This window comes from Bidens hawaiensis, unplaced genomic scaffold (assembly GCF_021521415.1).
Source record: "Bidens hawaiensis isolate Kalapana, Puna unplaced genomic scaffold, B.hawaiensis_p1.1 tig00031783_1, whole genome shotgun sequence".
Taxonomy (NCBI): Eukaryota; Viridiplantae; Streptophyta; class Magnoliopsida; order Asterales; family Asteraceae; genus Bidens; species Bidens hawaiensis.
Genome location: NW_027495374.1, coordinates 138983 through 166392, shown reverse-complemented (window position 1 = coordinate 166392; position 27410 = coordinate 138983). Strand labels below are relative to the sequence as shown.

General features: G+C 35.1%; 2 protein-coding genes across 2 annotated transcripts; one reads left to right on the top strand and one right to left on the bottom strand.

The window, feature by feature from the left end:
- Positions 1–3066: 3066 nt before the first annotated feature.
- On the top strand, positions 3067–7023 carry LOC143582553 (protein NRT1/ PTR FAMILY 6.4-like). The gene is made up of 4 exons (XM_077065086.1): positions 3067–3096; positions 3675–3998; positions 4720–5261; positions 6117–7023. The coding sequence occupies exons 1-4, from the start codon at positions 3067–3069 to the stop codon at positions 7021–7023; spliced, it is 1803 nt and encodes a 600-aa protein (XP_076921201.1).
- Positions 7024–8204: 1181 nt separating this feature from the next.
- LOC143582555 (uncharacterized) lies at positions 8205–25808 on the bottom strand. Its single transcript, XM_077065088.1, has 3 exons — positions 25762–25808; positions 8445–8656; positions 8205–8350 (listed from the first exon to the last, which is right to left on the bottom strand). Exons 2-3 carry the CDS (start codon positions 8634–8636, stop codon positions 8207–8209), a joined length of 336 nt encoding a protein of 111 aa, XP_076921203.1. The 5' UTR covers positions 8637–8656; positions 25762–25808; the 3' UTR covers positions 8205–8206.
- Between the last annotated feature and the right edge of the window lie 1602 nt (positions 25809–27410).

Sequence of the window (27410 nt, the reverse complement as noted above, 5' to 3'; positions counted from 1 at the left end):
GCGTTAATGTTGTATTACACATACGTACTAATGTGTATTCGATGTGTATATTAGTCTTATATTGCATATATACAATAGTGTGTATCAAATATGTGCAATAGTTTGTATTCTATGCAATACAAACACTTTTGCATATATATAATGCACACTATTACACATACGCACTATACCGACGAGGTTACCGACAAGGCTTTTTTTTTAACCAATAACAACATATAAGAATAATGAAAAAAAAGAAACTTCAAAAATTTTTTTTTTTAAAAAGTTAAAAATAGTTTTTTAGCAGTTTTTAAGTTTTCTTTTTAAGAGGAGTTTTCACTAGATCCCACCCATATATATATATATATATATATATATATATATATATATATATATATATATATATATCCTTTCAAATAAATAAATAAGAAATAGATACCTTTATCAACTTTGCCACAACCATAAATAGATTTTTTATTATTTTTTTATTTTTTCTAAATGAACACACACAAATTTAGTCCATGATCGATTAGACTCAACATCAAGTAAAACAAACTTGTGAATGAATAATGGTCTCAATTCTCAACTAAGCTTCAACAAAGTCTATAAAGTACTACAAAGATGGATGCTTTATAATCAAATAGAAATCCATACGAATAGTTTGCAGTTTTATATAATTGCGTTTAAAAGTTAAATTCGTATAATTTTTTAGTCTACTCTTTCATGGAAAGAAAATAATGTTTACTTACGTATACACTGATTCAAATTCGAATCTTTCCACAGTTATGCAACAAATCATCAATCAACGGAAGAACAAATATGATATACGCATTTTGCTACGCAATGTGTAATTATCCTCTCCACTAATCATATGTACACACCTTTTAATTATTCCTTTATAATGGGTTTAAGTTGATAATTACTTTCTTATTTCTTATATATAACTTGATCATGATCAAAATCGCATTAAATTGATATAATAAAATTAATGTTTTAAGACATTAAGGGTCTGAATTTAGAGATTCTTGATAAATTTGAAAGCGTACCAAATGCTTAAAGAAGAAGCATTAACAACCTTTTAATATGATAAAACTTCATAAAAATTGTTTTTTACAGTGTTCATATTTTTTTTAATTAGATTCTAATGTCTACCCTCCTATTATTAAGTTATCAAATACTTAAACTTTGAAATGTCTTGTGATCCAATTTATGTTCAAGTATTCAATAAAATTAAAGAATATGTAAATAAGTCATAATATTTTAAGTATATTATAAACCACGCATGAAATGCATGCTCACAAAAATCTTTTCTGAATGTCAGAAAATAGATTTATTTTGTCATGTATAGGTCCAAACAGATACTTTTATTTTTATCGTAAAATAAGTATTCAATTTGATATAAATCACGTTATATCATACCACATATTAAACTTGACTATATGAATTTTTTTCGCTTTTTTATATTTATTTATATTTATTTTTTTAATAAGCGCACCGATAATTAAATTAGCTATCTTACAGTTCGTTGGTCGGACTAGTTTAAGAAACTGAATAAAAATAACTAATTTAGAAAATGTTTAGATGATACATGAAATTTAACTATTTATCACCTTGATGGTCTAATACAACTATTTTGTTATGCTAGTTATAGTAAAAAAAAAAAATTAATTGAAAATATATTTATATATATCTTAGTTGCATATATATCAATAGCAAGTGATGGTCTAATACAACTATTTTGTTATGCTAATAATAGTAAAAAAAGATTAATTGAAAATATATTTATATATATCTTAGTTGCATATATATCAATAGCAAGTGGATAAAACTTTAAACCTTTATTTAAATGGTCATGAGTTAAAAATCCTATAATCAATCCCCACAACCTAAAACAACTGAAAATATTTTGTAAAGTAAAACTAAAATCAGGATTCTCTCACTAAAACAGGTTAACGACTAGCCAGTGCTTATAGTTTTAGTATCATCAAACTATTTTGGTTAATTAGATTTATTTGGAGACCAAATGAGAAGTCAACATACTAATGATACAAGAGTTAGGAGGTGTGTAAGGTTGTGTAAAGCGAAGCCCCTAGACTATAGAGGATTCCAAGGGGGCACCGCTCCCTTGGAGGGGTCTGGAGTAGCATCTTGGCGGGTGGGCGGAGGTTGGCTCACATTGGGGTCTCAGAGCAACATCTCTAGCTGGGGTCATGCCGTGCTTCATAGAAAACACGAGAAAAAATTTATTTTTCCTTGATCGTGCTTCATCGGAAAACACATCAGATTTGCATGGATAGAAGAAATGCTGCATGAAAATGATCTTCATCCCAAAAGAGGTACAAAATAGCTATTGCATTTGCTGCTACTCGGTAGCTAACTATGCATTCTATCAAATTTGTACAATAGTTGCAAACTTTGTACCACATTAGCAACTTCGAAGTTGAATACGTCGTTAATGTAATTGTAGCGGTTACCCCCAAAGGTTGTGATGTTTCAACCCCACCGTTATACAACTTAACACCACATATAAAAAACTCATTTGGTCTTATTCAAGGATCGTATTTTTCCCCTTCGAATTCTCACATAACATAATATCTCGTTCTTACATAGTACCTTCCTGTCTTCCTCTGATTAAGGATTTCAAACGCTGAATACTTCAATCCGAAAAACAAGATTACGTGATTCATAAAGTTTCAAAGTCACAAGAACTCTAGATGTCCTATAGCCCAAATTCAAACAACTCACAAGGGCTAAACCGGACCATTAGAGTTCACGATTCTCAGTCAAGTTTTGTCTGAAAACATTGCTTAGTATTGACATAAGGCTTCATACCAAGTGAAACCAAACTCTTCTAAATTAAACGTTAGCAAAAGGTTATTACCTACTCAAGACCGTCTCGTTAAAAGCTCAAATCAAACCAAGCTTAAATGATGATTCAAGTGACACATATTCAAAGATGAATATTATTATTTTCATTTCCAATGGCCATAAAACGTTTCCATGAGTGCTTATGGACCAAAATCTATGATTAGCAAACAAGAATATAAATAAAAGAGTACAATCATCACATGAATCCACATTTACAATATGCAAAATGTCAAAGATCCAGATGTGCAAGTATGTTTGTTGGCTGGTCCCAGTCACAGAGATTGGATCAAAATTTGCAATGTAGCATGCGTCCAAAACACCCCAACTCTCACCACATAAACACTTAACCATCATACTCCACAAGAAAGAATATGATAAACCACAATCAATCCAAATCCATTCACTTATCAACTTATATTCACCACCACTTAGTTCACATAACAATATAACAGCCTAGTCAGCAAACCCGTCGACACCGCGTGTTAATAACGCACCTTCAAACGTTAAATACCAAGAACCGAACCCGAAACCAACACCTTTCAAGATACTTATTAAGCATGCAAAAAGAACCCCTTTTGATATAAAATCTTGTATCATATAATCTTACTTTCCCCCTACCTTCTTTTACTTTTGTCTTACAAATTTCCTCTATATTATAGATATTCTTGGAACCACTTACATTTATCTCTCAATCCTCAACACACATAAACACACCCACAACCCCCCCCCCCCCCCCCCAAATCTAAAATGGTAATGCTTCTCTTCAACAACTTCCTCTCATCATATCATAATATTCATATTTTGATTCTAAACTTATGTGTTAACAGGTTTTGGCTGTTTCCAAAACGGATAAAGATGACGCGGTTGATTACAAAGGAAACCACGTTGACAACTCGAAGACAGGCGGATGGCTTGCAGCCGGGCTCATATTAGGGACCGAGCTTTCAGAGAGAATATGTGTGATGGGGATATCGATGAATCTTGTGACGTATTTGGTTGGAGATTTGCACCTTTCGTCGTCGAAGTCAGCAAACACGGTGACGAATTTCATGGGAGCTCTCAATATTTTAGCTTTGTTTGGAGGATTCTTGGCGGATGCTAAACTCGGCCGGTACTTGACCATTGCAATCTTTGCATCCGTATGTGCTGTGGTAAGCATCACATCTCTTTGCCTAGATTTAGGTATGTTTGGGGGGAATTAGGTTGTCTTTTTAACTTTATTTTTTGATTAATAGCTAAAAAGAGGGTTAATTGCATGGTTCAACAACATTTGCATAATAACTTGGGTGGCCAACTAATTCTTTTTGCTATAACAATCATTTTATTGCAGTTTGAGTGACATAAACTTTATGACCATAAAATGATAAACCATACTTAAATTTAAATAAGACAAAATACAGCTTTAAAAATATTTAAACACGAGATGTATTAAACTAAATCTACGGTTTGTTTGGTATGGGTTGAACTGTCACGGGTTAGACCGGCTGCTTTTTGACAAGTGATGGATGAACTAGAAGCTTTTTAAGTGTCGGGTTAAACTGGTGAACTGGCTGAGTAATTTTTTTGAAAAAAAAACGTGGTTTCAGATTATAGGATTTAACTTGGGACTTCTCGCACACGCATGAAAATGTTTGCAATAATTCTTAAAAACATATTATGACATCATCCGGATTTTGAGTGGTATGACTAGTTTGATCAATGAACAAGTAGGGTGTACAGTCTGGTTACGGGTTTGACCAACAAACTAGTATTGCCGCCAATTTAATTTACTTTAGCCAAATTAACAACATAGTAATATATGTTTTACACCATGCAATTAACTTTACAGCATTAGAAATAAAATGTAACCCTAACTTTTAATTGATAAAACAGGGTGTTACACTATTGACCCTAGCAACAACACTCCCGAGCATGAAACCACCACATTGTGACCACCCGAGAAGACAACAATGCATAGAAGCTAGCGGGAGTCAACTCACGTTGCTTTACGTGGCTCTTTACACCATAGCATTAGGTGGCGGTGGCATCAAGTCAAATGTTTCAGGTTTCGGGTCTGACCAGTTTGATACTTCAGACCCAAAGGAAGAAAAGGCAATGGTCTACTTTTTCAACCGGTTTTACTTTTGCATTAGTCTCGGGTCTCTGTTTGCAGTGACGGTTTTGGTGTACATCCAAGATAACGTGGGCAGAGGATGGGGGTATGGGATATCGGCAGGCACTATGATTATTGCGGTTACTGTGTTGTTGGGTGGGACCACTTTATATCGGTTTAAGAAACCACAAGGGAGCCCGTTAACGGTTATATGGAGAGTAGTGTTTCTGGCTATAAAGAATAGGAGTCACCCGTACCCTGCAAACCCGGGGTTATTGAACGGATATACCAACTCAAAAGTTCCACACACGACTAAATTCAAGTATGTATAAATGTATAATTACCTTTCTAGTTTATAATACGCGTTTACGTTGTACACATACGGACACTTTCATGTACGAGGCTTAGCCTGGTAGCAAAGCAGAACGCGTAAACATTTTTTAGTTATTTTTATCAATATTTTATACACTAAAAATACTTACTAACGTATTATATTTTTGTTATGTAAAATATAAAGGGTAATAATAACTATATAAATGATACTTGGCTCATGAGCTTAGTCAAATGAAGCTCGGGCTCGTTTATTAATGATCTTCGATTCAAGCTCGAACATGTTTAAGCTTTGCTCGAAGCCGATGTTGGGTGGCTAGGCCAGTTTACAATAGGGGTGTCAACGAGCCAAGCCCGGCTCGTGAGCTACTCAAAATAGACTCATTAAAAGCTCGAATCGAGCCGAACTTAAACAAGCTCGAGTCCAAGCTTGAGACTTAAAACAAGCTTGTTTAATAAACAAGCCTATGATTTATATAATAACGTTTATTATACATAGAAATATAGAATTATGATAAAAATGACTAAATAATATATATTTTCTTATATATAAAAATAATTAAAAAAATGTACATACCTAATTAATAAATAATAAACAAAAGCCCGAGCCAAGATCAAGCTTGATAAAAACAACTCATGAGCCAAGCTCAACCTTTAGAAAAAGATCTGAAAACAAGCCTAGCTTTGGCCCGGCTCGTTTGCACCCCTATTTACAGCCTAAGTAGAACCTAAAATGAAAATTAACAAAAGTCAATGTGATTCTAGACATTTCATTATTTTGTACTATTTCATGGAAACCAACTAACTAATAACTACCATTTTTTTTTGTATATAATTGGTGCTACAGGTCTCTAGACAAAGCAGCAATACTACATGATTATGCAAACTCAGATGAAAACAGAAACAACCCATGGGTAGTTTCAAGTGTAACACAAGTCGAAGAAGTCAAAATGGTCATAAGTCTAATCCCGATTTGGTCAACATGCATCCTCTTCTGGACAGTCTACTCTCAAATGAACACATTCACTATCGAGCAAGCGACACTCATGAACCGAAAAGTTGCAGGCTTTGAAATACCCGCAGGCTCGTTTTCGGTTTTCCTATTCATATCCATTCTCCTATTTACATCTCTTAACGAACGCGTCATTGTCCGGTTAGCCCGACAGATAACCCGTGACCCGAAAGGACTCAGAAGTTTACAACGAATTGGAATCGGGCTCGTTCTTTCAGTTTTCGGAATGGTTGCTTCAGCTATTGTCGAGAAACGAAGACGTGAAATGCATGTAAAAGAAAAGACGGATATCGCGGCTTTTTGGTTGGTCCCGCAGTTCTTCTTGGTCGGTGCGGGTGAAGCGTTTGCTTATGTCGGTCAACTTGAGTTTTTCATCCGAGAAGCACCCGAAAGAATGAAGTCAATGAGTACGGGTTTGTTTTTGAGTACGTTGGCGATGGGTTATTTCATGAGTAGCGTGCTAGTTTCGATAACTGACATGGCAACCGACGGGAGTTGGTTAACGAACAATTTGAATAAGGGTAAACTGGAGAACTTCTATTGGCTGCTTGCGATTCTGGGAGTCGTTAATTTTTTGGCGTTTTTGGTTTTGGCATCTAGACACAGGTATAAAGTGCAAAATTATATTGGAAGTATTGATGGTGAAAAGAAAGAGAGTGAAAATTGGAATGTAGTTAATATTGAGATGGCTGATGATATTGAGGTGAAGAAGGCAGCCATTGAAGGAAAGGAGGAAGCTTAGTGGATATATTTATTTAGATAATTGATATTATTTTTGTAAAATATTGATAGATTGTATTTCTTTTGTAACTCATTATACAAATGCAGCATATATGTGTGAACCCTCGGGTGGGCAAAAGTGAAATTGCACTAATTTTGACGTTATTTTACTAATCTCGTGAAAATAACGTTAAAAGTGACGGACGGTTAATCAGGCATCATGTAGTGGCGTTGATAGCCGAAAGACAAGGGTACATGCACCGATCAGCCGGTCCCGATGATTGAGTGCTATGTGCCTTATGTCCAAGGCTTGATGCAAAACTACTATCGAGCCGGGGGTCTCACCGGAAGCAGCCTCTCTATCCTTATGGGGTAGAGGTAAGGCTGTCTACATCTTACCCTCCTCAAACCCTACCATAGCTTTGCTATTGGTGGGATATACTGAGTACGATGATGATGATGATGATTTAATGCATAATCTATCTCCAAAGGAAGATTTGATGATCACAAAACATGCAAATGGGATAATATTCAAGTTTCAAAATGTCTACAAAAAAGATAAAAACAAAGTGGTGTTTATCCATATTATAAAATAGCATACCTCAACTAAATTGGATAATCAGTAACCATATCCACCACAGAAATCAAGAGAACTAGATATGTCGTTGCCACATCAGCTCTAATACGTCCTTGAATTCGAAAAGAAGCCTGGATTGATTAATAAAGATATAAGTATACAAAAGAATAATTAAACACAAAATTTACTCAAATCTGTAAGACCTGACTCGTATGACAATTACAAAATACTAATATCAGTATATGAAAATTTGAATCCAATTATATTAAAACCAAAATAACCACGGAATATCTTTTCACAATAAAGCATGAAGTTAAAACTTCACCACTTTGTTCCATCAAAGAGCGCAGAGTAGAAAATCTACGATGGTGCATGCAGTTTTTATTCTACGTTATCAAGTTAAGAAAAATATTTGTTCATATTTGCGTAAATTAAACGATTAACATGTGTATACCCTCAATAAAACTAAATGAGATAAGAATCCATGCATAAATTATGTTGAAGCTCAGCACTCTACTTATGTAAAATGATTATAAAGATATAACGACTAACGAGAACATGCAAAATAAAAACTATCTTAATTGCAATAAAAACAGCCAATCATGAAAAGGCACTTACTTCAAATCTATTAAGCAGCCTGCTGAGTCGACTCACTTGCAGCGGAAGGAACATGACTCACAACCAAAGGTGCACGAATGGCGCGATGCTTTGCTTCCTTCTCTTTCCGTGCCTTAAACATTTCTTCAGTCTCAATAACAACCAATCTTTTAACCTAAGCAAAAACATAATAATTCAAATCACCAATCTCAATCCACTAAACCTAACCAAACAACCTAATACAATAACTCAAATGCACAAATCAAAACCTGTTGAAGCATTCCTCTAACGGTAGGAGTATTCCATCTCATAACAGTCCTGTTACACTTTCCTAAACGCAACGCTTCTAGCGTGCGCCTGTGAAGTCTTCTGGTTCCTGGGATTCCCCTAACCAGGGTTATGTACAGGTTAGGACTCCATGCTATTGGAACACAAGCTTTGTAAGCCTTGAAAGCGCTCATATCTCCGTCTTTTGATACCTTAAATTGAATAAAAAAGCTTAATCAGTGGCACTTTCAATTTGTTATCCCTTGCATTAGATTCAACGTAATTAATTCTGATTTCGTAATTTCACTCGAGTAGTATTTCTCTCTGGATTTTCACAAATGATTAACTAGCTTAAGAAGATAAAAATCTACATATGAAACAAGAACAGAGGAAGTTCAACTGTATAACTGACATCTGGATACACAATAACTGATTCAATGCAATTAATTAAAAAGCCATTAGCGAGCTACTCAAGCTCGAATTGATAAAAAGCTCGAAACAAGCCAAGCCTTTTTGAGCTCGAGCCGAGCCAGCGAGCCCAAGCCTCAAATAAATCCGGTTTAGTTGTCGACCCAAGCATGAGCCTTGTATAGGAAGCTCGTTTAGGCTCCTCGAGCCTTGTGTATTTTTCATTTTTACCTCTTTTGGACTTTTATGCATTAAGTTCACACTGCACAGCCGAGCTCGAGCCGAGCTTTGGCTCGTTAAAGTACTGCACGAGCTCGAGTTTAGGCTCGTTTAAGGTTTTTCTCAAAATATATAAAAATAATTGCAAACATATATAAACTCATTAATGAATAATAATCGAGCCAAGCCCGAGCTTGACAAAGCAACTCACAAGCCAAGCTCAAGCTCTCGTGAGTGAAAACGCCCCTACTTAAATTGAATACAAAAGCTTAATCAATGACAGTTACAATCACAATTTTGCAATTTCACTCCTGTGACATTTATCGCTCCGACATTTTCACAAACAGTTGGTGTGCGTAATGCAATAACCGATTAACTAGCTAGCAAAAATGAAATTCTTAATCTAGAAATGAAACACTCATGACATCTAACAAAACCTAATTATGAAACAAAACCAGAGGTAATTCAACAGCTGATTCGATGAGCTAATTGCAATTTCACTCCTGTATCACTCCGACATTTTCACAAACAGTTGGCGTGCGTAATGCAATAACCGATTAACAAGCTAGCAAAAATGAAATTCTTAACCTAGAAATTAGGGGTGCAAATGAGCCGAGCTACTCGAGATCGGCTCGTTAAAAAGCTCGATCGAGCCGGGCTTCATTGAGCCCGAGCTTCACTTATCGAGCTCGAGCCGGCTCGTGAGCCTAAACGAGCCTGTCATTTATATAATTTTTTAAAATATATATTTAATAATTATTAATTAATATATATAATGTTATGAAAAAAAAATAAAAATAACTTAATAATATATATTATTTTATACATAAAATAAAATAGAAAACAATATATAAAATTAGTTAAATTATATAAAAAAAATAGTTGATATATAGTAAACGAGCCGAGCCGGAGCCGAGCTCGAGCTTGAAAATCTACTCACGAGCCGAGCTTTGAAAATAGAGCTGGAAACGAGTCGAGCCCGAGCTCGAGCTCAGTGTAAGTTAAACGAGCCGAGCTCGGCTCGTTTGCATCAGTAGAAATGAAACACTCATGACATTTAACAAAACCTAATTATGAAACAAAACCAGAAGTGATAAACAACAGCCGATTCGATGAACAAATCGACAAACAGTTAGGCGATAACCAAATAACCGATTGTGAAACAAGAACAAAGAGAAAGTAACTCTAGAGGTGAAATCCGGATACACAATAACCGATTTAATGTAATTAATTGCAATTTTCATTCGTTTTCACAAACAGTTGGTGTGCGTAATGTAGTAATTGAATACCTAGCTTAGGAAGATGAAATCAATAACCTATAAATGAAATAATAATAACAATAAAGTAATCGGAGAAGAACCTGTGAGATGTGTGAAGTAGCTGAATAAGCCGCCGCCGATGGGAGTATTGGTGCCTGTTGTAGGCAGGGCTACTTACGAGCAGAGCAGAATTGAGAAAGGGCTTTCTAGTTGCTTGCTTGGCTTGTTTGAAATCAAACCGAGCCAAGCTGCTCAAAATTGAACCGATTATTTTTCAAGCGAGCTTGGAGTATTACTTTTTTTTTCCTTAAAATTCTTTTATGAGAAACATGTTTGAAGTTGGATACGATGTTGTTGATACATGTTTTGTACGTCTCAATCTTTATCAGGACTTTAATGTAATAGGTTAAAAGTATAGGGGTTATAATGTAAATATGGTAAAACATGCCATTCGCTCTAACGTAAGTTACATTCGTTACCCTGTAACGAATGTAACACATTTGTATTAAATGTAAGCTCATTCGTTAACCTAGATTAACGAATGAGATAACGAATGAGGGCTTTTCGTTATCATTAAAGTATTAACGAATAAGTTTGTTTATTCGTTAAAGTAATTGTAATGAATGACCTATTCGTTAACGTTATCTTAACGAATAGAGTCATCGTCTATATATACCCTGTAATCTATTTTAAAGTAAGAGTTCTGATTTATCCTTGATTCTCTCTCGTTGCTCTGTCCATTTGTCCTCTCAACACACACACAACACACACTAAAGTAATCCTAGCCTAATCGTATTCATACTTAACAAGATCATTGTTGCAATCACAAGATCTAGATCCGTCTAAGCTCTCTCAAGTGGTATCAGAGACTTGGATCTGATCTTCGATGATTCTCGTGGTATTAATCGTATAATTGATCATGAATTGGATTCATATCATGAAAAATTGATCTGAATTGAAGGTTATTGGATTCACAGTGAAACAGAGAATCATATTTCATGGAATGTTGAACTGTTCTAAGTGTAGTGATTCGTTATTAAGGTATTAAGGAATGAGAATTGGAGGTTTGAGCTTAATCTGAGTTTGAATTGAGGTTTGATTAGTCGTTTGATGGTTGAATTGTGTTCGGATTGGTATGAATCTGGATTGAGTAATTGACAAGTTTGATGAGTGTTTGTGAGTTCGGACGAGATTAGCGAGGTTCGGATTTGGTTTATGAACAGATTGATAAAAGTTTAGGGTGAATACGTAAGATTTGGACGGATTTTGAAGTTTGGTTTGAGTTTCAGACCTGATGAAGATTCGCATACTCATTCGTTACGATGAAGACTGATTCGTTAAGACATAACGGCTCATTCGTTAAGTCTAACTGCCCATTCGTTAAAACCTAACGGTTCATTCGTTAGCCATTCGCTAGTCAAATCATTCGCTAAATCTGATTCCTTATTTGTTTCAACCTGATTCGTTATTCACATTCGTCATTCCTCATTCGTCTATACTCATTCGTTATCCAATTTCGTTTCATTTTTTAACGAATACTGATTCATTCGTTAATCAGTTCATTCGTGAAAATCATTAACGAATATCATTCATTCGTTAATCTTTACAATACACATTCGTTACTGTGTACCCATTCGTGTGAACAGTAAACAATAAACTTTAAAGGATTGACCAATTTGACCCTTGAAGTTTAAACAGTTGTTTCCTCATGGCTTCGCAAAACGTTTCTTACTATGCATTAGCATCTCAGAACGCTTTAATGCAGCAAATGCTGACCATGGATAATGAAATTGGCAGTCACAACAAATGTCCCAAATTGTTAAAACTTTCAGACTTTGCTCGTTGGGAACCAAGGTTCCGTGCTCACTTGGGATCAGTTCATCCAAGTAGCGTACGATTTCTCGATGATGTGTATGTGGTACCTTTAGTAGGCAGTGACAACATGGGGTGGACTCTGAAGGAATTCAAAGATTATGAAACTCAAGAGTTGAAAGATTTTGAAAGTGAAACTAAGGCTTATTCAACTCTTACTATGGCATTACCGGAACAAATTTTTCATCAATACAGTACCATTAAAATTTGTGCTTCATTGTTCACAACTTTGAAAACAAGAAGTTTGGGGAACACTCTTGAGAGTAAGAAGACTCTCGTAAAATTTCAATTTAGAAATTTTATTTTGATGAAAAATGAGACGGTTAAAGAGATAATTAACCGATTTAGTCATCTGATTGTTGAGATGTCAAGTGTCAATCTTGAGCCAACTGAAACAGATAAGGCTGATACACTGAAGAATGCCTTACCTCCTTCATATTCGACTTTCCTGTTTGTATTGAAAGAAAACGGTTTCTTTCGAAACACCGAGCTTACAGCTATGCAATTCATCAACAAGATTGAGGAAAGGGAATTTGATATCAAATGTCAAAACTCGTTGAAGGAAAATCAAAACCAGCAATCCTCAAATCAAAACCCTTCACTCTATGGGGGTGCTATGCCAGCAAATCATTCGTCAAGTTCTGTACCAATTAATGCTTTCTTTGCTCAAGCTCAAGAAGAAATTCCTAATGTAAACTGTCCTCCTAATGTGTGCTTTTTGGCCAATGGAGCTAATGCAAGCACAAATGCTCCAGCTTCAAGCTTGCCTAAAGTAAATCTGCAAGAGGCTGAACAACAGTTTGTATTCTTGTGTGCTTTCATGACTTCATATGAACAGCTTGTTGGAAGCAAGATAGCCACAAGTGAACTAACAGATGAAGACTATGATCAAATCGACCCGGATGATCTTGAGTTAATGGATCTCAAGTGGAACATGGCTATGATTGTTAGAAAAGTCAAGAGATTCATGTAGCGAACTGGGAAAAATCTTCCTACTTTGAATAAAAGGGTGGGATTTGATAAACTGAAGGTGAAATGTTACAATTGCGGGGAATTTGGCCATTTTGCCAAAGAATGTGATAATCCAAGAAAAGAATATTCTGGGCCACGCAATTCAGATAGATCTTCAGGGAATAATTCATCTGGTGGGGATAAGAGTAAAACAACTGGTGGTGAACAAGATAAGTCTACTGTTACTCAAGCTCTGGTGGTTAATGAAGTTGTTGATTGGTCTCAACATTTGTTGGGAAATCAAGCTAATATGGCAATCGTTGAACCGGTAGAGAAATTCGAAGATGCTAGCAGTGATAATGTATCTGAGGAAAGTGATTCATCTGACTCTGAGATGGATACTGATCAAAGTCCGCCATCTCAAACCGAATCAATTCCTGATCAAGTTGAATCTTATGCATGTATGGCTAAGATTGATGAGGTATGTCCTAAACCTAAAATTAATACATCTGAATTTTCATCTGAAGTGATTGAGTGTGCTGAATGTGCTGTACTTAAAGCCAAACTTGAAACAGCTTTAAATCAGAACAATACTCTCACAAAAGATCACTTTATGATCAATGAATGCTACAAATAGAAATCAAAATTACTAGAACAGTCAACTCTTAAGATTCAAAAACTGTCTGAAAGCAATCATGATCTTAAAGCTAAGATTCAGTGTAAGAATATCGTTGTTGATCAACATTTTAAGGAGATTCTTCGACTCCGAACCTGTATTTCTAATCTCGAAAATGAAGTGATGGAACTTAAAAATAAGCTTGGAAAATTTAGAGATTCAACATTTCTTTTGAATGAAATCATTGAAGTTAACCATTCACATAAGAAAAATGGAAAAACAGGTTTGGGATATGTCGAGATTCCTCCTCCTTTTAAGGAAGATTACAGTAGCATTCCCGATGTGGAAAAATGCTCAAATATGTCTGCTGTTAAATCTGAGGATGTTGATTCAACCAAAACTACTCAAGAACCAATTCATATCAAAAGTAACACTGTTTTTACTAAAAATGAATTGGATGGTTCAATCGAGGAGTTAACTGAACCCGATGAGATTGTTAAAAACAAAGATATACCTGTTGACAATCACATTCTGTGTGAACCTGAAGATTTTGAACAAGCGGTTTATGGCTCAAAGTCGTTGGGAGGTTCAGTGAAAAGGTCTAATGTAATTTCTAACTCGAAGAAATCAGATAAGCCGACTGTCACTGATGAGGAGTTGATGAAATTTGTCAATCCTTAGTCTGTTTCTTCGACTAGGAAAGTTTTTAAATTGAAGGGTTTGTCTAAATTTTTTTTCAGACAAAGAAGTTCCATTGAACCTTCTTAAACCTGAAATGATTGAAAGTTTATAGCAGGATGACACTTCAAAAGTTACTGAACTTGAACAACAATTTAACAAATCAAAATCTAAACATGTTCAATAAAAGACAAAGAGCACCACATTTAAACCCATAAAATTTGTCAAATCATCTGGGATGGAGAATTCATCTAATTCTACCAACCTAGAATTTTTCCAGAATAAAAAGGGATTTACATCTGCTGGTACTAAGAAAGTGTCTTTTGAAGAATCCAAGTCTCAACCCGTGCTTGAAAGTCAAACAAGTGGTTCACTACATAAGTCTTTAGACTCGTGTTTATGTTTTAAGTGTGGAGAACCGGGACATGTTGCTAAGAATTGTAGAGAAAAGGTTGATGAGATCAAAGTGTCATCAAATTGTAAGACTAAACAGAATGTAAAACCAAAAGAAAAACAAATTAATGAGAGTGTTATAATGTTTTCTGATTTCAATCCAAGAAAAGTTGTTAGGATTGAATCTTTTAATGTAACAAACAAATGTGTTGACCGTGCTTAACCAATTTGTTCAAACACTAATTCGGGAATTATACGTGACGGGTACTTAAAGAAGAAAAACAAGAAACCGGTCACCTATTCTCAAGTACCGAATACTAGTGTTAAGTTATCCTTTTCTCTGAAAGTATCAAAGAGAGAGCCCAAGATTGAGGCTTGGGCTGCCTTTTTGAACTAATCATTTACTTGTTTGTGTAGAGTTCATCCAGGTCCGAGTCTACACACAAATGGATTTTGGATAGTGGATGTTCTAGGCATATTACTGGCAACCTCAATCTTCTTAGAATGTTAAAGATATTCAAGGGGGTTACGTTGCGTTTGCTGGTAACAACGGGGGAATGATTCCAAAGGAGGGAGAAGTTTCAAACGGGAAAGTGACGTTTGAAAAAGTAAATTATTGTGAGAAAGTGGATTATAATTTGCTGAGTGTTTCTCAGATATGTAATAAAAGGTTTACCACAGTTTTCACAGACAATGAATGTGTTATCCTTCAACCGGGATACACGATTCCTGAAGAGATGGTTGTCATGAGGTCACCTCGATCGAATGATATTTATGTACTGGATATGAGTTACGATGTAAATGTTTCACCCTCAGCTACATGTTTCATGTCTAAAGCTACCAAAAAGGAGTCTATCCTTTGGCATCGACGCATGGGACACATTCACAAACGCAAAATGAATTTTCTTATTTCAAATGAGTTGGTGGATGGTGTATCCCTTAAAAATTCAAGATCAATGATCATTGCGTTGCGTGCAAGAAGGGGAAACAAAAGAAGAAATCACATCCAAGCAAGTCACTTAACACGATTGTTACACCACTGGAACGACTTCATATGGATCTCTTTGGTTCAGTGAATCGGTCTAGTATTGCTGGAGACTTGTACTGCTTGGTGGGGACTGATGATTTATCACGTTACTTTTGGGTGTTATTTATGGGATCGAAAGATCAGACACCTATCTTAATTCAGAATCTGATTACGAAAATCGAATCACTTTACAAACTGAAAGTGAGACGAATTCGTAGTGACAAAGGAACTGAATTTCGAAATAATGTATTGGATTTCTTCTACATATAGAAAGGAATTCACTGGGAATTCAGTGCACCTTATGTTCCTCAACAGAATGGTGTATCTGAAAGAAAGAATCGTACGCTGATTGAAGCTGCAAGAACGATGCTCGCTGATTCAAAGCTACCCGTTCAATTCTGGAACGAAGCTGTGAACACAGCGTGTTATACTCTGAACTTAAAGTATTTGGACCATTTGGGTGTCCTTGTACTATTTTGAAGAGAGATGCCGGTAAATTTGAAGAAAAGGCATTTGAGGGTTATTTCGTGGGATACAATTCTCCGAAGAAACGAATCTTCAATATCTCTTCCGGTTGTGTGGAAGAGTGATACCATGTGAATTGTCAAAGTTATACCATTCCACCTACAGGCAAGGGTCCCGATTGGATGTTCGATTACGACGGTTTATTTAATTCGTTCACTTCAGCCGTTGAAGACATACCTGAAGATTTTATTCGATCTTATTTGGAGGAACAATGTATTCCAATTCCTAGTTCTTCGTATGCTGATGAGAATGACTCTACTAATGTATTAGAGACATCGAATGATGTTTCTGATTCTTCCGATGAAGCTGATTTTGTTGATTCATCGTCAGGACTATTAGAGGAAGCTATAGACACAAATGAGCCTATTCTAATTGATGATGATTCTCCAACTGTCTCTTTAGACACGGCTGAGGAAAATGTCACCAATATGGATGATATCGTATCTGTACTTGTCAATCCTTCCTTAAGGATTCATTCTAATAATCCGCAGGAACAGATAATTGGTGATGTGAACGATGGGGTTCGTACAAGACACCAATTAGCTAATATATGTGATGATCAAGTTGATGGTAATGTATCTCCTACCGAGGATTCGATAGTTTGTGCTTATGCGGATTTGCACTCTTCGGGTATCCTCAGTATTGCTCAATACACCTGCTTCCTATCACAGATAGAACCAACAAGTGTCTCAATGGCACTCAAGGAACCGTCTTGGGTTGAAGCTATGCAGGAGGAGCTGCAACAGTTTGTTCGACTGGGTGTATGGGACTTAATTGATAAACCCGATCGCGTGAAAAAGGCGATTCCAACTAAATGGGTTTCTAAGTGCAAAAAGGACGACCGCGGGGTAATCGTGAGAAATAAGGCACGATTGGTTGTTCTTGGGTACAATCAACAAGAGGGCATATATTACACCGAAGTATATGCTCCGGTTGCACGACTGGAAGCTATACGTATCTTTCTTGCCTATGCAGCCTATAAAAATTTTAAGGTTTATCAAATGGACGTGAAATCGGAGTTCTTGAACGGAGCTATTCATGAGGAATTATATGTGAAGCAGCCTCCCGGTTTCGAGGATCCAGACTTTCCAGAGCGTGTTTACCGATTAAACAAGGCTCTTTATGGTTTACACCAGGCCCCGAGAGCCTGGTACAGCACATTGGCTGACCATCTGATAGAAAGTGGATTCACGAGAGGGAATGTGGATTGTACTTTATTTTATAAGAACGTGGGTGATGATTTGCTCCTCGTCCAAATCTATGTGGACGACATAATTTTTGGTTCGACAAACGACAACTTGTGTAAAGATTTTGAAAAGACGATGCAAACCAAATTCGAGATGAGCTCGATGGGGGAGATGAACTTTTTCTTAGGATTGCAAGTTCACCAGTCTGATTCTGGGATTTTTATCCATCAGACCAAATATGTGAACGATGTCTTGAGCCGATTCAAGATATCCGAAGGCAAAATTCCTTCGACACCTCTTCCCGTGGGTCACAATTTATCACCGGATGAATTGGAGGATACCGTAGATCCAACCCTATATCGTGCTATGATCGGATCTCTCATGTATTTGACTGCATCGCGACCTGATATTATGTTTGCTGTTTGTTTGTGTGCTAGGTACCAATCGAGTCCCCGAGTGACTCACCTGGCGGCAGTAAAGCGCATCTTACATTATCTGAGGGGAAATCCAGACATCGAGTTATGGTACCCCAAAGACGATAAGTTCGATCTCACCGCTTTTACTGATTCTGACTACGGAGGATGCAAAATCAACTTCAAGTCTACAACAGCGGGATGTCAATTTTTAGGAAACCGGCTTGTTTCCTGGCAGTGTAAGAAGCAGAAAACGGTCTCAACTTCAACAGCTGAAGCGGAGTATGTGGCGGCCTCGAGTTACTGCTCACAGGTTCTCTGGATCCAGCAACACTTGCGGGATTACGGTTTGAAGTTTCTTACTACTCCCATTTAATAGAATAAATCTGCTGCAATTTCAATCACCAAAAATCTGGTTCACCATTCGAAAACCAGACACATTGAAATCCGTTATCACTTTATACGTGATTGTTTTGAAAAGAAATTAATTTCAATTGATAAAATTCACACAGATTTTCAAAAGGCTGACCTTTATACCAAAGCGTTTGACAAAACACGTTTTCAATATTTGCTGGGTATAAATTGTTTAAAAACTTTAAAAGATATTCAAAAGCTTGGTTAAATCATTTTATTTCTTATTTTATTTTGATTTTTGTTGTTTTTAGGGGGAGAAAAATATAAAATCCAAAAATATTGTGTTTTAGTTTGTACAGAGAAATTTAAAACCTCCAAAAACATTCAAATATTGAAAAAGTCCAAAAACATTGAAAAATGCTCCCCAAAATGAGTTTTGAAGCAAAAAGGGAAAATGATAGTACATTGACGGGATTGATCTAGTACATGAATAAACTAGATTAAAAATTACCGTAAGGCCAGCAATATGATATGCAAAGATAGGCTTGACAGACTATATAGGAACTGATAAGATATAAAGATAGTGAATGCCGAACCTAGTGGAATTACATCTTGAAAGATTGATACTATATCTGATTTAAATAAAAATCAAAAATCAAATTGATTACTGTGTGTGTATGCTTTCATTTTTGAAGAAAATTCTGCTTTGTTTTTATTTTATTTTGCAAAGAAATTCAACTTTATTTTTTCTTTATTTTTATTCAAATATTGGATCCTCTCCTGCTCGATAAGATTATCCGACCTGAGGTTTAACATTTGAGTATTCTGCTTTATTTTCTTGGTGTTTCGTACAAGCCTTGGACCTTCTCCGCGTATACTATAAGCACAAATGTGTGAAAGTCATGTATCGAACTGGGGGTTAAGGCCTGTGCAACTTCAACTTATTTGTATCCTTTTGTTTTGTTGAAATGGAACCTTATCTACGTGTAGTAATACCGATCTTAAGGGAAAATTTTGACGTTCTGCTTTATTTTCCTTTTATTATTTTTGCATGAGTCACAGTTAACCAAAATTTAGAAAATCAAAGAAAAACGTACATGTGAAATTCACTGTATAAGAGATAGAAATGTTATATCTGATTGATGGGGTCTACATATGGTTTCGTGCCTAATTGAACCAAATTAAAGCATATCGTAAAGTTTTCGACAAGTCTGTGAAAAGTTTAAGAGGACAATTATATCTGCAATCATCACTGGGTTATGTGTATAACAATCATCGAAATTGAAGTGTTACTTAGTGACATTGTCGTCAATATGATTTCCTGCTTAACTCACAAAAATATGTACTACTTTCATAGTATAGCTGTTTTCTGTTTTTAGTTAGTTGTTAATTGAAATTTTCTAAAAATCTAAAAAGATTTTTCTTTCTTTTTCAATTCTATTTTAGTTTCGATTTACCAAGCTGGCGAATACATCAAAAGAAAAAGAAGTATTTGATCCCCTAAAAGTTTTAAGTTAATCGTGATTAATGTATTTACAACTGGTATCAGTTGTGATTTAATGTAAAAATCCATTTAAGTTAAACATTACCGATCAGAGGTTGATCGGGTATTTTAATGTATGCAATTAAAACCTAAAATTGATTTAATTGATTATTTAATTCATTGTTAAAACCCTAATTGGTTTTAATGAATATTTAATTCCTTAATGAGATTGATTCTCATTCGCTAAGGAAATTGGTTATTCGTTAAATGGTTTAACGAATATAAAGACATTCGTTATTTAAACATAACGAATAAGTTTCTTATTCGTTATATCTTCATTCGCTTCCATTGTGCATAAAGAATGGAAGACATTCGTGTGACCATTAACGAATGGAATGAATTAATGTATCATTCGTTAAGAGTTTAACGAATGACACTTTTATTCGTTAGAAAAGTTAACGAATAACATATATTCGTTAAAGTTTAAACGAATGTGAATTCTATTCGTTTAAAATCTTGACGAATAAGGATCATAAGTTAACGAATGAGGCCATTCGTTAATTCAAAATTTGAACGAATGACCTCGGGGTGTGCATGAAGTCTGAGGGTTTATAATCCCAAGGTCAGACAAATGGGATCTCATTCGCCTGTTCCTATTCTTTCTTCTTCTAAGAAACCTCTTGCAAATTTTTCTCAGAAAATTTAGCCTGCATATTTGATCCATTGATTGATATCATTGTATTCTACAGGTAACGAAGAGATCAGACATATAAGATTTGTGAGATTTCATGGAGTTTTACTGGGTTAATTGATTGGTTTAATAACCGATTATAAACCAAACACTTTACAACTTAAAACTCATTCATTGATAAGACTTTAGGATCGATGATCAAAGCTTAACATATTAAACCGATTTCTGATCATCGTAGTTGAGTTTAATTGTTAAAAGTAATAGAAGATCAAAGGTTACAGCGATGACCATCGTTCTTGACTTTAATTAGTCAAAATTAAGTTGATTTTGACCTATGATAAGTCAAAGGGTGTAATTAATGCAAATTCGTTGGTTATATAATGAATGAATTATCAGATTCGTTAGTCATATAACGAATGATCTCTTCAGATTCGTTGAATGTTGACGAATGTCTATCTTATTCGTTAAGATAGTAAATAGATAGATTCACATATAACGAATAGGTGATTAGTCAAAATCACAAATGATTGATTCATTATGTTAACGAATGATTTAATGTATAACTTGATTCGTTATTTGTAACGAATTAAAGATAATGTCTCATTCGTTATGAAATAGACATTCGTTAATGTGTTTGAATATTATATTAATATTTTTGTTTGTATAAACAGAAATGTCTGACGAAAACGTTCACAATCCTGTTCCTGAGCCACAACCCGCAGATAATCCAGTACCTGAACAAGCTCTGGTGATGCTGTCGTGGAACAAAAGTCACAACATCTGTGCTTATCTTGAGCCGAATTTTGAGGACTCTCCGATATTCGGGGGTATGATTAGCTTTCTGACACGCTCAAGAATTTACAAGGCTCTTTCGACTCGTACGGTGGTTTATCAGACGATAATCAGAGAATTCTGGAATACTGCTAGATTCAATGAGACAGAAAATCAAATTGAGGCAGTGATTCAGAATAAACGAGTAGTGATTGATGTTGGGGTAATCCGAGATTCGTTGGGATTTCGTGATACGATCGATGACAGGTGCGAGTTTGATAGGGATTTGATACGTGTAAAGTATAATGGGGATTTGGGAAGATCTATGTATAATAAAGCAAACTTGTGTGAACAATACAAGTATTTGCTTCATGTATTGATTCACTGTCTCGGTGGACGCAAGGGTGGATTTGACAAGTGCCGAGTAATGCTTCAATCCGCTTTTGTTGCTCTTGTTTTGAATAAACCATTCAACTTCTCATAATTTGTTTATTATCATCTGAAAGAGAATATTTCGAGCCGTCATAAGTTTTTAATGTATCCTCGATTTCTGCAAATGATAATCAATGATCTTGTGCCGGATTTGGATAAAGATCAAGATGACGTTATGAAGCTTGACCACATGAATGAAGAGATGATGAGACATTTGAGATCTTATAGAGGGCAGAGTCTGGCAGATTGACCAAAGTTTAAACGATTGATTGGTCATTTAGCGAATATTGATTATGTCGCTTCACCTAATGATCGTTGGGCTCATGACGTCTCTGATTCCGAACGAGAAGGTGGTGATGGTGGAAATGATGATGATGGTGGTGATGGTGGTCCAGGACCACAAGCTGCTTTAAGTTATGAGCAGCAGCGTAAACGTAAAGGGAAAAAACCGTTGATGGAGAAGAGTGAAAAAGCCAAGAAGCAAAGGGTTAGAAGAGGTTCAGGAATTGAGATTCCTAGTCAACCGTTTGTTCGTTCTACTCCTCCTGTATCTATTTCAGATCCTATTCCCACATCTCCTATACCTCAACAGATTCCAAGGACACCTACTCCAGTTCATATGCTAGTATCTCCGGTACCTCCATCTATGACCTTGATTACTACTGCAAGACCAGATACTGTATTTGGTGACATTCTTCAGACCATTTTGGCACGTATGCCTATAACGCAGCCTACTACTCCTGCTACTCCTACACAGTTGACAAGACCTGAGCATTCGTTTATGACATTTACTCGTCCTCAGGGTCCGTTGCAACCAGTTCATTCAAATTTCTTCGGCTTGAATCTTCAGACTCAATGGTTTCATATGATGAATCTGTTGCACCTTCAACAGACTCAAATGCAAGCTGATAGAGTGGCCCATGAGCTAGCACAAAGAAATTTGTTGCGACATATTCAGTTCACTCTACATGAAAACAAGGAACTTAGAGCCTTGTTGCTGCTCAGGGGGAGAGATTGGATAAACAAGATGAGATCATTCTTCAGTTAACTTGTAAAGAAGATGAGTTGAAGAAATTAAAGAACGATGAAGATGATCAAGATGGTACAGGTGTTGGGGTAGATCAGCAACCGGGTGGTAGTTCTACACCGTCGGTAAGTAATAAGACTGATGCGAGTGCTGGTGGTGAATCTGGAGATAGTCAGTTGCAGATTGTGCCATACAAGGATTACACGAGAGCTAAACCGATTGATGTCATTCCAGCAAACATGATTTTATTTGTGGGAGTGAACGGAATAGCGTATAGTATGGTGAATGCGGACGAGATCGAAGAAGGTGAATTTGTTGATCATTCATTAACAAAAGAACAAATTGCCTTGCTTCTGGATCTAAATGAAGAAGAGGTAGATGTGTTGGGAAAGAGTGTGGAAGTGGATGTTGAAATCGAAGAAAGTACTAACACAGGCATTCCACACGGGAATGTGCCTGATTTTGATGAGGTAGAGGTTGAAAACGTTACTGCTGAGGAGTACCCTGAGCTCTACACCGACAACAAAAAAGACTCAGGTATTCCGTTCTTCAATACAGAAAATTTTGATGCGGCAGAACGTCGTTTACGGGAAGAGATAGAGAAGTGGAATAAAGTTGCAGAGACCAGTCATTTATCAGCGACAGAGAAAAAGCGCAAACGTGCTTTGGATGGTATGTTCGAGAATAATGTGAAGAAGATGAACAAGATGATCGAGACCTTTCGTTATCATGAACGGGAGGAAGTCAAATTAGCAAAGGCTCGAGCATCGGCATACCAAATGAAGAAGTACAAGCCTGCAAAAGATGTAAAAGGTGAGTTGGTGTCACGGCAGTTTGATTCTGAACTTAAAGTATACATCGTGAAATGGGAACACGGTATTTATTACTTCAAGCGACCACACGATATCTTATCTATGCCTAGATGGGATGTGAGAACACTAGCCAATAGACCGTTCGTGAATCGAGGTGATGATCAGTGGGCTGGATGGTTCTATAAGCAGTTATTGCATGAAACCCGTTTCGGTTTCAAGTTTTTCAAGCCACAGGTGCCTACTCATAAGTACATTGATGAGATTGATACACGAACAGGCTGGAGAAAGATGATATTGCAAGTAAAGCCGCCAAAGACAATGAAGAGGGCTCCAATGAAGACATTTCCTTAGATTCTGTTCACCTCGTTTAATTATTGGTACTACGAAAATCATACAGGTGAAGCGAATATTGTATTCGGCCATGGTTCAAACACGAAGACGATACGTGTGATTGATCCAATTTGGCTGGTTAACTTATCTGAGTCTGAAAATGATGCGTTATTTACAAATCAGATCAGGTTTGCTAACGTATGTGACTATGAGCTTGCTATGCAGTTTCAGAAAGTCATTCGAGTTTGTTACGCATACAAGATTCACAGTTGTGTTGACTGGAAGACCAAGATGTTCCAGCGATGAAAGATAAAGAGCTCGAGACGAGGGAGAGTTTGTTGATACATGTTTTGTACGTCTCGATCTTTATCAGGACTTTAATGTAATAGGTTAAAAGTATAGGGGTTATAATGTAAATATGGTAAAACATGCCATTCGCTCTAATGTAAGTTACATTCGTTACCCTGTAACGAATGTAACACATTCGTATTAAATGTAAGCTCATTCGTTAACCTATATTAACGAATGAGATAACGAATGAGGGCTTTTCGTTATCATTAAAGTATTAACGAATAAGTTTGTTTATTCGTTAAAGTAATTGTAACGAATGACCTATTCGTTAACGTTATCTTAACGAATAGAGTCATCGTCTATATATACCCTGTAATCTATTTTAAAGTAAGAGTTCTGATTTATCCTTGATTCTCTCTCGATACTCTGTCCATTTGTCCTCTCAACACACACACAACACACACTAAAGTAATCCTAGCCTAATCGTATTCATACTTAACAAGATCATCGTTGTAATCACAAGATCTAGATCGGTCTAAGCTCTCTCAGATGTGCATGAAAATAAATTAATAGTTTTTAGAAAAACTAGTAGTAGCTTGTAGTATTTAATAAAATTGAAGTTTGAAGTCGCATATCTAATCTAATCTAAGTATACTATTAAAGCAACACAAGTTATCCACATGGTATTTAACTAGGCATTCCACATAGAATGCCAAGTAGATGCCATATCACTATTTCTTATTACATTATGATCCATGACCCGCTAACCTATTATAACCCATTACCCATATGGCTTTATAAAATGTTTCAAACCAAATGTGCTTACCAACTCCAACAAAATGGTAATTGTGCTTGATTTTTTGTCTTAACACATATAAATGTGATTTCTATTCAAGTATAAAACCAAATATCTTTAATTTAAGTTCGATCATTGACAAGGTTCAAAGAAAGGGGGGGCTATTGATAAAATTATATTTAATTGTTAACATTTTTGTAATTCACAATATTGCATTTTCTTCTTATATCTCTTTAACTCAACCATTTAAGATTGTTCATCGTTTCTCTCTTTATTTTAAAATATAATATATTTTTATTTATTGTCCTTTACGACAAAACCTTAGTCATTGTAAATTTAATTTTTAAATATGTGACAACATTTTGTTATAAATATCATTTTTATACACACAATATTTAATATAACAATATCGATATGAATGTTTTATTTTAAATAAATCAAACATCAAGATCTGGTTTTCAACTTAAAATTATAGTGCATAATATATCAAAAACTTGATAGAAAAGGTCATAAATACAACTTGTTATGTGAAATAATTGAATTTAGGTATTAAATATAATAAATTTTTTTTCATTATATTTTTCATCTCTGTGAAACACGGGCTCTAACCTAGTAATATAATAAAACAATTAATAATTAAAAAATAACTATTTATATAAATATATATGTATAAATATATAACTTATTTTATAATTATCTTTAATATTATTTTATATATTTATAGTACTAGAAAATATTCAATAATTAAAAGAATGATATCTAATCGGAGAAGAACCTGTGAGATGTGTGAAGTAACCGTTCGTAACAGAATAAGCCGCCGCCGATAGGAGTATTCGTGGTAGGTAGGGCTCTTTGCGAGCCGAGCCGAAATGAGTAAGGGTTTGCTTGTTGCTTGGCTCGTTTGAAATCAAACCGAGCTGAGCGGCTCAAAATCGAACCGAGTATTTTCTGAGCATTTTTCGAGCGGTATCGAGCGAGCTTGGATTATTACTTTTTTTTTCTTTTTTTTCTCTTTAAATTCTTTTATAAGAAACAAGTTTGAACTTGAATATGATGTGCATGAAAATAAATTAGTAGTTTTTAGAAAAATTAGTAGTAACTTGTAATATTTGATAAAATTGAAGTTTGAAGTTGAATATAATGTATAAAACAATTAATAATTAAAAATTAATTATTTATATAAATATATATGCGGGATTTGGTTCATTTCAGAAGTGTTTCTTATTACGAGAAGTAAATTGAACCAATCACAAATTTCCTTTTATTTTTGTTTTTATATATATAGATAGGGGTATATTAGTACAAATGCTTTGTTTTATATATGACAGGTAATAATTTATTGAGTTATATATTGGTTTATATTAACTTAGCCTTTTTTTATATAAATTTTATGTTAATGTGTATGTGCATGATTTCAGAGTTTGATTACATAGGTTGAATTAGGAATACACCACAATTAATTTGATATAAGTTATTGATTATGTTCTTGCTTGTCCCATGCATCAAATAGAACATACTCGAAATAAAAATTAACACATAAAAAAATATAATACACAACATATATGAAACTTATGCGTGCGCCATACACCTTATGAATGTATGTATTTACATAATTACATAGACATGCACATACGTAGGCACGTAAGGACGTACGTACGTAGACATGCAGGTATATCTGCACATATGGACGTAGATAGGTACGCACCTATGTATGTATGTGCGTATGTGCGTACGTAGGGGCGTACACACATAGGGACATAGGTACATACGTACCTACGTATGTATGTGTGTACATATGAATACAAGTGTCTAGTGAGAGATAAATTAATACACAAGTGACAATATTTAAGTATTAAAATTTAAGTATTACAACTCTTTTTGATCAAGGTACAACACTTATGCATGTATGAATCTAAATCTCGAGGAAACTATGTCTTATTAAACAATATTTACACTTTTGCCTCCTAAAATTTTCTTTAACTGTTGATTACTTAAACAATAACTAAATTATTGACCACATATTATAAAACAACCATCTGTACGATTTTTTTTAAGGGGTCGTAACTTTTCATACGTTGATATTGTTTAAGTAAAAGTAAACCATAAAAATAAGTGTTTTATTTTCTTTAATTTGAATATGGTATTGCTATATATTTAATTCAAAGAAAATATTAACATTTTAAGTGATTATCAATGTATGTGTTTTTTGTCATATCGCACGAGCACTTTTTATTTAGAAAAAAATATACAACCACTATAGCAAAGAACCCCTTATGCTTTATTGTGATAGTTTTTTTTAATAGGTGTTACAATATGAAATATACGCCGACACTAAAATTTTAAATACACAAAAATCATATAATTTCATATTTAGAGTCATTTGGCATTGGTCATAACCAACCGCGTCCCATCACACATACAAATGGATTGTTT